This window comes from Hippocampus comes, unplaced genomic scaffold (genome assembly GCF_001891065.2).
Source record: "Hippocampus comes isolate QL1 unplaced genomic scaffold, H_comes_QL1_v1.1 scaffold285, whole genome shotgun sequence".
NCBI lineage: Eukaryota > Metazoa > Chordata > Actinopteri > Syngnathiformes > Syngnathidae > Hippocampus > Hippocampus comes.
In genome coordinates this window covers 20,435-31,096 of record NW_017805073.1, presented here as the reverse complement: position 1 = coordinate 31,096, position 10,662 = coordinate 20,435, and the positions used below count along the sequence as shown (strand labels likewise).

The window sequence follows — 10,662 nt, the reverse complement described above, 5'->3', positions numbered from 1 at the left end:
ACTGTTGAATATTCATCCATAGCAGGTAAATTAACAGTTTAATCAATCACCTTCACTTGGTCATCAGCAGACAACAGACAAGCCAAATTGATTTATCTTCATGAGTGATTTTTCAGGGATGCTTGAAAGAGACTTCCCTTCCCTCAGGTCCTTCCTGCCAGACTTGAAAGACTTCTCAGAGTTTTGTTCCCCAGTTAAAAGCTAGACAAGTAGGGACCTTGCCAATGGTATTGGCAGAACTCGCACAAGTCTGTTGTGGAGATGAAAGAGCTGAGTAGGATGGTCGAGTTTTCAATTTACCACTCAATTAACATTCCAATACTGGTGGTTATGACCTGGGGGTAATGGCCGAGAGAATGAAATTGCGGTTGCTAGACTTAGCCTTGGAGGACATCTGGAAGGCCTTTTGATTTCAAGAAAGCTATGACGGTGGAAGACGTGACTGGGTAACCTTTTTCTGCAAGTGGGACAGTTAAATTATTTTGCCACAACATGGTTTGCATTGTTAAACCCCGATCAGGCTCGATTTCCGGCCACAACGGCGCACACTGCCCTTTTTCAAATGCGCCGGCTTGCTTGCATTTGCAATAATACAAACATCCGGTCAAACCTACCAATTTTCAGACTCACACCAAGTGCAACGGTGGATTTGCGCGAGTCATGAAAATAGAGCGCCCGATTCTCGACGTCTGACTTTCTGCTGTTCAAAATACTGCATCATTGATGGCAGATTGCTCGGCGTTGATTTCTTTTTAAAAAGGAGGCCGTAATATTATTATCGAAAAATTCAAAGAGCCTTCCATAAGCAGGCCATTCAATATTTAAATAGGTTACTCAGGTTTCATCGCAAATGATTTCATCCATGTGGAAAAACGGTGTCATTCTGTGACCTGGGACAATCAGTTATGGAGTGACACTGTTCTGCTCTGTTTCTTTGCAGTCACTGATACTAAATCATGTTCTGACGTCCAGTATGCTCATGCAATATCCTCCAATGGCCAGCCACAACATTGGGTCTATAAACTGAGATTCTGTGCATCAACTGTATCACAATGTGTGTCGTTTGCAAAGATGAAGAGAAACAAGGGTAACATAACGACCTCTTCCATTCAGAAGCGTCTAAAAGAGAAGCATCTACAACTCAGAAACGAAAAGGTGGTAACGTTGATTGACACCTCAGACAGGTAATTATCGCTTAACAACCTATTTAGGATTGTCATTGCAGTTTGCTGTGCTGTAGAAACTATCGGGATTTGTTCTCAGTATGATGTAGTATACATATAGTTCTCGCACAACGTTAATGTTGCTCTCTGGCAAAAAAAAACAAAAACATTCTTGTCTTTGGAAAGGCACATTATTTTGTAGTTTTTGTTTCTGATAATGATTGTGATATGCAAATAGAGAAGTGGCCCTCATCATGTGTCTCCATGTGTGGCGTATCTGTGTATCTGCTGCCACCTGCTGGAAGTAATTCATAACTGTTTTAACGATAAACTGGCGTATCAGCAACGCTGGAGGAGATGAGTTTCGGAACAGGGCAGCAGAAACATCTTGGCAGATTAAGAACATCATGTTTGCCTGAATTTGAAATATTCGTTTGAGATATGTTGGCAAACTTTTTACAGTGAACTGTACCCATATTTAATTGCCATATTTTCGACATCTGCGTGTACCAAGGAAATAAAGCTGTTGTCAAATTCAAATTTTACATAAAAGGTTCACTCGTATATTTGGAGAAAGGTTCATATTTAATTTTTACACCTTATAATAGTGGTTCAGAACCATTTTAAAAAGCACCACCATCATGGCCATCATTAAAATACAGGAGCATAGAAGGCCTCAGCGTTCATCAACAATGAAAATTTGGTTTTATTTAAGACTATTTTATGTAACTGTCGTGATTACTTTCATAATTATTTATTTAAGTATCATGATTACCTTTCCACGCCATTGTAAAATTGCAATGTAAATTGCAAAATTTCTTTGGCTTACGCTGCCCCCTGGTGTTAGATTTGAGGGTTGCATAGGGGACTAATCAGGAGTCACGTCAGTTCATTTGAGGAATGACACAGCGGCGTGAGATGCATCCAGCAAGATATTAGATTTCTCCTAATTACTAATTAAGTAAATAAGAAGCCGTAGCGCCCATTGACGATAAAATAAGTCGGTTCAATTCTCCTGTCAATTTCAGATCGGCTTCAATTCACAGCGGCGACTCTCAGTTCCAAACACGTCCTCTCTCCTCATCCTCGGCTTAGGAAACAAAAAATGATATCAAGCATTTCGGTGTTGACGCCGGAACTGGAAGCGTCCCTCTGGGTGACATGAGATCATTTGTCTCTATTCAGACGTTTCCATCGGCAGGCAACTCATGTGTCGCGCATTCCTGAGCCAAGAATGTTACCTCTGTGGGTGTTTTATCATGAGTTGAGGAGATGCCTGCCAAGTTATATACTCGAGCATTTCGTGGACTCCAACCATTTTTGCATTGCAGATTATGAACACACCCATCACTCCTATTGACCGTTATGCGAGTGTGTAGAGTAAATGTTGTTGCGTGCATAATTATTAATCCGCATTGGTGTGTTTTTGTTTCCGTTAAAAACAACAGCTTTATCCATCCATGTATCGAATATTTCATCCCGCTGAGTATATGTAAAGTTCAAATGTGCCTCCGCGGGTTATTTGTAGCGGCTAATCTACAGTATAAAACATTATAATTCTGCATGCACTTGACACTCAGCATTTATATTAATTTATGTGATATCAGACTTTTCAAATCTTAAAACTCTTACTGCGTTCTCCACTGTCACTTTACGCTCTTGTAATGTCCTCAAAAATCGATAATTGTTTTCTGTGGTCTACAGTACGATCAATGTCCTGTTGTATAACATCAGCCGATCTCGCTACAGAGTATCACTGTAGTTTATTCTTGTCATAGTCTTTCTATTCTGGGACACGCACACGCGCGTTAAAGTGTGTGCGTGTGCGTGTGCGTGTGCGTGTGCGTGTGTGTGTGTGTGTGTGTGTGTATGTGGCTTCGTTTACCCAGAAGAGGGCAGTATCTATCAGCTTTGATACTACGACGATAGCGAAGTATCCGTTCAGATTCTCAGTCGTCCAGTTCATGATAAACCGCAATCCTCGTGACTGGACTCATTTTGGTTGAAAATGTTTCACCTTTAATTCTTTTGATGGCTGTGTCCCTTGGGGGTGATCACAATAGGATTGGTGTTGTTCTTCTTCTTGTTGCCAGGCCGAATTTGCAAAGGCCCACTTCGGATCACATGTACAGTAGACCCATAGGAGTGTAGAATATTTTCATCGTGTCTGCATCGATGCCACTATCTTAAAATATCACAGAGTTTACAGTTTATTTAAATGTGACTGCAGAATGTTTGGTGTCTGTGGTAGACTTTTACTTCTGTAGGTGCAGATGTCTTGTCGTGTATGCTTTTTTTTCTCATCAAACAACAGTGGACAGCAGAGGTATATCAGCACAGTCATGTCTTTTAAGACCTTTTTCTACTCGAAACAAATTGCTTAGGGAGAGAAAGAACTTCGGAAATAAGATTCGTCTCCGGCATTACTGTACATAAGTAAACATATTCATTCACATAAAGCACACAGGCAGACATGTAATCGAGGGCCGATTGAGTTACGCGGTTCCCATCTGTGAATTGCTGCACTGATGAATAAGTAATGCTTAATCCTTTCAAGTGCATCTTTGAACATTGCTGAAGTTTTTAACCCTATGAAACCCAGACTACAAACCTCTCATTCTTGCCTTCTTGGCCGCTTCTCACTTTGTCTTGCCTGCAAAATACCCCCAGCCCCCACTGTGGTTTTTTTTTTTTCAACCGTGTAGAGTATCTTTGAGACACAGACACAAAGGTGACTAACACATATCATATTGAATCATGCATGCAAGCTTGTAGCACACACTGTGCAGCTCTTCCGCTCCGGGAACCCTCAAAGGACAAACTTGGAAATGATACCATGACACAGCTGGGCCTCTACATTAAGCGCACACAGGCAGCCTATTCATCTACATTTTCAAGAGCACGTTTCCTATCGAATGAAGCGATCGTGGGACATTGTCAAGTGTCTACAGGAAAAAACACAAACTGAAACAAATTGAATGGGATTGCAGAAGCCACGGCATTGCCAAGAGGCCGTCGTTCAGGTGAGTGTGGTGAATCATCCTCGACATCATTGCCTTGATCAGCTTTATGCTGTCCTGTAAATTCTCCATCCCAAATTGTATGATGAAAATGAACCCTCCCCACCCAAAAAAAACAAAAAAAAAAACAGGAAGTGATGTCGCCCTCTGCCGACATCGTGGAAATATTGGTTGACATTGCGACCTTTCGTCGGTCCCACAGACCACAATGACATTGAGCCATATTGTTTTAATTTCACCAATCACCATGCTGTGTGTGTCTGGCATTTTTTTTTTCAACTTTAATTGGCTGTGCATCTGGCTTGCGTGCACCTGCGTGTGACGTACGAAGTAGCACGTTCTCGATGCCGGCTGGCTGCCGCAGACACGGCACCGCCGAAGATGAACAAGAAGAAAAAGAAGATCTCACGGTCGTAAAATTGTGTTGACAAACTGTAGTTTAGCAATGACAAAAGTGCCAATTTGATTCGGCTTGAAATAATGATGGACGACGGCACGGTGGTCGATTAGGAAATGGATAGATGGATGGATAATGATGGATTGATGATGATGATCCGGCCGCTGCTGAATGATGACTGACGGACTGTCAAAATTTGCAGATGCACCCACCTCTGTATAATTCTGTAGCAGCAAGGTTGGGGCACCACCACGGCTGTTAGACAGAGCTTTGGTGTCATGCCATCTAATGTTGTTTCAGAGCGCACAAAACAGCAAATAGGTGATTTTTTTTTCAGTTAATTATGAAGATTAGCTTGCAAACCCCTAAAACCCCAAAGTATGTAAATTAGCCAATCGTGACTATGGGGAGGAGATGGGACTGGGGGGAGGGGGGGGGGACTTTACACCACACACTTATGATGGTTTTGATGTTCAAAATTCAATTTAAATTACCCATGGTGTCACAAAATGGCCTCATGGCGCTGTTTTTTTTTTTAAACTCAAATTATGTTTAGAAATTTTACGAATTTAAATTAGGACACACGTATTTCAAAATAGTGATAAAATCCGTGCTGATCTGTGCATATAACGAGGAATTTGAAAGCATCTGATGAATAATTCTTTTCGGATTAGCGCCCCTTTAACACCCCTGCTTCTCTCTCTCTCTCTCTCTCTCTCTCTCTCTCTCTCTCTCTCTCTCTCTCTCTCTCTCTCTCTCAGAAGTGTTGTAAGCGCGCCCACCAGTGCGACTGCGAACGGCGCGTCACACCATCGCTTCGGTTCACAGCTCGCGGTGGCGCAAAAGGGGACCGCAGGAAGCACGTTTGAGGGCATTCGGGACGTTTGGGGACTCTCGGAGGATCAGCTCAGGCAGCGAGGTGCGCGCCATGGCCTCCAAAGAGACCACAGCGCCGGGCTTTGCCAGTGTCAGCAGGGAATTGACAGGTGAGCTCCAAATGACTCCCCCCCTGGGTTAATTGTGCTGTTTAACCTCCAAAGCGCAACGCCGCCCCGGAAGTGAAGGCTGACAAGATTGTTTTGGGGCGACACGTGTGAAATAGTTTGGCTTGTTTTGCCTCTTCTCTTCTCCAGTTTAGAGTTCCGGCCGCAGGCAAAGGCAGTAAAATGTCCCTTCAAGGCAAAATCGCTGAGCGAAATTGGGAAGGTTGTCATTTTATCGATTCGATTCACTTTAGGATTGATTCGGCATGCATCTCGGCTGTGAAATTGATCGTGCCGCAGAAAGGGACTACGAGTGATATTTTGGATGTGTGGCACACATCATTTGTGAAGACTTGATCTCTCCTGGCGTTCTAGCGCGAGTTGGTGTGCGCCGGGTGAGAGATGCTTGAGCAGCGATTGATCGGGCACGCGCACACGAGAAGCTCGTTTCTAATTAACCTGACGAGGTTGTTTACTTGAATCTTGCTGTTAACCAGCTCATCCTCGTCAAGCCCCTTCTGTCTGGCCGTGCCGCGTTAAGTCATGAACACACCTGCCAGATCCCGAGCGATGGCTTCATAATGACCCCGCCGTCAGCGGGAGCAGGCCCACGGAAGTGCCAAAAAGGCCGTTTGCCTGTGAGCAGGGGGAATTAAAGTGGAACAGGGGCACTGACCCATCTTTCCTCCCCTACCCTTCTTCGCTTTTGGGAGTATTTGAGTTCAACCAAGGGGGGTGCCAAGTGCATTGAAAGGTTTAAACGTGTGGGTCTTACCTAAGCTTAGTGTTGATAACCATCAGCGTTTGGTTGGCCTCAAGCGTGGGAGCAAACTTAGTGTTTGTTGCAGGAAAATGAGAGTTATGAGTCTATTTATAGAGAGGATGCAGAAAATCATCTGCACACAAGCAGACCTCTCCACACAAGTGGAGTACACATAACAGCATGTACTGTAACCTCTCCTGGATGCATAAGACTTGCATTGCATCTTTGAAGAACATACTGTATGCGGCCGATGCTGTCGGTACAGCTAGTGGGTGGAAGACATTGAACTCGACGCGGCCATTCCAGTCCTTCAATATTGCAGCGCTATATCTTTCCAGGTTTCATTGGAGTGAGCCAGCTTGTTTCTATTGAGCTCTGATGCTAAAAATAGCCCAGATACAGTAGGAGCCCTTGTTTTAGAGGTTCTCTGTGTGTTAACGGCGTGTGATGCTAATCCTTAATAGCTCAGTCTTTGACGCCCTGATCATTTTGGACGTTGGTGCCCGAGTTACAGCCGTGGCAGGCAGCTGTCCTTATGCAGCCATCTGTTCATAGGGCACCGCTGTTATTTTCAATATGTTTACTCGGGCTGCACAATATGTCGAAAAAAATGTCGGCGTCGGGATAATGGTGTGTGCTCTATGCATAATCGCAAAGATGTGCGATAAGATTCAGATGGGATTGTCTGCTTTGATTTGACTTTGACCAGTCAGATGCAACCTTGGATGGACATCACATTCCAATAGGTCAACAGGATCAAGGGGTATTGCTAACACTAAAGAACTTCAAATGATGACTATGTACTGTATATAAAAATACAAACAATTTGTAAGGTAAAACATGCATTTCTTTCATTAGATCATGAAAATATCATTTCTTTTAATTATCTCAATAATATTGATATCGCAGGAGTGTTTTTCCAATACCGCGAAGCCCTAATGTTTACCATTGATTTGAAGTCGAATCTGTACAATTCCTTTTTTTTTTTAAACCATTGTTGCTAACAGGAGTTAAATAATCTGGCCAAATAACGGTGACCGTATCCTTTGCTGGAGTGTGCCTGTGTCCCCACGACGTTCTGTGAGCAGTAGTGCACTGAGCAAATGACTGGCAACAGAGTGGAATAGATTTTGAGAACTGTCCAAATCATTCGATAAAACTGTTCCGCTTTTGCCCAAGTGTATGCTGTTTGTTTTTTCCCCCTCATTTACTAACGAGGCGAAAGTTTGTGTGACAAGACAGAGCTCGTCACTCTAAGATTAGAAATCACGTGCACGCCTAAATGCTCTTTGGTCTGTCTTTTTGTTCTCCTATTTTCTACGAATATTGCTCTAGATTGATGTTGATGTGAACGTTAAGTGAACTAGAATGCGGCAAAACAAACGACGCAGTTTGGAATGATTCCTCGGCGATCTGTTGGTAATGCCTTGGTAGGAAGTAAGGAAGAGCACTCGGTCAACAATAATTGCGACCATGAGGAATGGAAAAGCGATGGTGCCAAAAGATTGCATCCGCATCCTGCGCACGCATTTGCATTACCATAACGACGGCATTAAGTCATTGACGAGGAAGAGGGACAGTGTGCAAGCAACTTTAATTGTGTGTAACGGTAACAAGACTAACACGTCAGCTCATCTGCTGACACTTTTACTCCCTGCGGCTTTTCAACAGCCTTACGGTGGCGAGTCAAACAGGGCATGCAGTTTTCCGTCCGCGACTGCCCAGAACATGACTTGTACAGAAGCGCACCTTGAAGATATCGTGTAGTTCTTTGCCATAGAAATGAAAAGCATGTTGGAACTAAATTCTTGCAATCAGACTCTCACCCGCTTTTATGTGCCACATGTCTCAGTATCTCATTTTTTCACGTTAAAACCAAATTATGTCAGACATCCCATCCCAGCTGATCTTGGGCGGTAGGCGGGGTGCAACACACACACACACACACACACACACACACACACACACACACACACACACACTGTTCTGCCAACAGATTTATGGGATTGAATTCCAAGAGTAAATTCATTATTTTACTTTCTGCACTAAGTTAGTTATCCATATAGAGTTTATTGATTTATTCCATTTTGAGGTAATTTTAGCTAATTGTGTGATCTTCAGTTTGTTTCACAATACTGTTGATATGTGAGTGAATGACTGCATTTTTTTTAATGCGGTGGGGGATTTCCCCACTAATTAATTATGGCAAGAATTTGGATTCATTTTTAAATAAAGGTATTTCGGCGATAGACTTGTACCTGCTATTTTGAGTTCAACTGTTTTGATGAATATCTTGTCTTTTCTTCGTCCTGCCAGAGAGCATCAGGAAGGTGCTGGACAAACAGGCCATTAAATTTGTGAGAGCTACCAAACTGGACACCAAGAATGGGAAATCGGAAGACAGGATTCTGGTAAGAGACCCCAAGACTGTAAAGAGTCCCTTTTTAGGCCCTTATTTTTCTGCTTTCATGCCAAATTAGACATTGACTTTGATATGGAATATGGACTTTAAGACAAATCGAAGTTCTCTGAAGCCGAGCGGAATCCCATCGAGCTTAATTGAGACAAATTGAAAGACCTATAAGAAGTCACAGATTAGGCATCCTGTCACACTAAGCAGACGCGCTGAACATCGGGGCTTAAGGCAGATGCTGCCCAAGCAAAGCAAAGTGGACACTGTGTCATGGCCTACTGAATCTAGCCACAGAGTTTATTAGATGTGGCAGGGTGGCCTTAATGCCACAGGCAAGAGTTTGGTGCGTGCATGTGTGAGCCTAACATTGTATATACGATACGCTATGTCATGTATTTATTTATTGATGGATTTATTTATTTATCAATCACAATCCTGCATGTTGTATGAGAGTATATCCCAAAGGGACTGCGGTGCGTTCAAGGTGCTTTGTTGGCCCAGGTCACCTCCGCGGTGACAAAGTATGACTTGCTCAGCCGCGTTAGAAATATATCCTATGCATTAATCCGTTGAGTTTTTTTTTTCGTTCCACGTTTTGTTTCTCCAGCATCCTCCTTTCACCACCCTTACGCCCCCTCCCATGTCCCCACTACTTCTGTCATGTCCTCTCTTTGTTTCCTCTCTACCTCCCTCTTTCCCTGTCATTTTAATCACTCTCCTTCTCATCATCGTGCCCCCCGACCCCCACCACCCTTGTTGTGCTCCCCCCCGACATGCCAGTTGCCTCTCACTCTCTGCATCTCCCTTGTGCCCTTCCCTCTATCTTTAATCCCGGCCTATAAAAAGTATTGGGCCCCTCTTTCGATCACAGGCAATTCAATTAGTTACAAGATTTATTTATTTTTTTTACTGTCCATGTGAGCCTTGGGTACTGCTCTGGATGCATTCAAGGAGGAAAGGAGATATAGGCATTCATTCTTGTTTCAATCGAAAAAATGGATCCATTTCAGAGGTGTGATGGTGAGCACGTGAGGGAGATTGGAATGCTCTCTTCATTTCTCTGTGCATTGAGCACTCATCTTTCAAACGGTTTCAAGGGATACCAAACTTATTTGGCAATTATCAGCAGTAAAAAGTGATACTTTGTCCAAAACGAATTTGAGAACTTGATTGTTTTTCATGCACGATTAACACCTTTTAAAAACACATTGTTAAGGTAAGGCTCGTGTGATGTCATTTTCAGTCGAAGTTTAAGATGCGCTTTGGAAGGTGTTAATTGCATTTGAGAATTTGATTGTTTTTCATGCACGATTAACACCTTTTAAAAACATATTGTTCAGTTAAGGCTCGTGTGATGTCATTTTCAGTCGAAAGCAAGATGCGCTTTGGAAGGTGCTAATTGTACATGAAAAATCATGAAGTTATCAAATTCATTCTGGACAAAATTTCAACTTTTTATGTCTGAAAATGGATAATTAAGTTGGGTATCCCTTTAGGCTTCAAGGCTGAAAAGAAAGCCGACTCCTCCTGTCTGTGATGGCTCATTCCTGAAACTCGAAGGCCCCTTTTTAGCTGGGTCTGCTGGTTGATTTGGTTTGGTGGACAAATCGAGCACATCCTTTTGTTTGTTCGAACTTGCTATAAAGTCTGTTGTCCTCTATTTTTATTGTCTGCCCCTGTTTCCGCCCGTGGAGATCGATGGTATCCAGCTGTCTGTGTATGTTGACTGTACCAGCCATCACACGATGACACACATGTACATCGACACGGTTGAGCCATCCCCCCCCTTCCCCGGACTCTTCCAGACGCAGGCAGAAGGGTGTAGCATCACAAGCAAGAGCCACCCAGGGCAATCTGTTGGAGCTGCATCAACATGCATGCTTCCATCTTTCAGTGAAGACACACACACACACACACACACAC

The 10,662-nt window shown here is 43.2% G+C and overlaps 1 protein-coding gene across 1 annotated transcript in view; it reads left to right on the top strand.

Annotated features, from left to right (window-relative positions):
* The first annotated feature begins 5,351 nt into the window (after window positions 1–5,351).
* The window catches only part of carmil3 (capping protein regulator and myosin 1 linker 3), a 25,369-nt gene continuing 20,058 nt past the window's right edge, over window positions 5,352–10,662 (top strand). Inside the window, exons 1-2 of the mRNA XM_019864752.1 lie at window positions 5,352–5,566; window positions 8,643–8,737. Coding sequence (XP_019720311.1) covers window positions 5,509–5,566; window positions 8,643–8,737 — 153 coding nt within the window. The 5' untranslated portion in view covers window positions 5,352–5,508. The remainder of the gene's footprint in view (window positions 5,567–8,642; window positions 8,738–10,662) is intronic.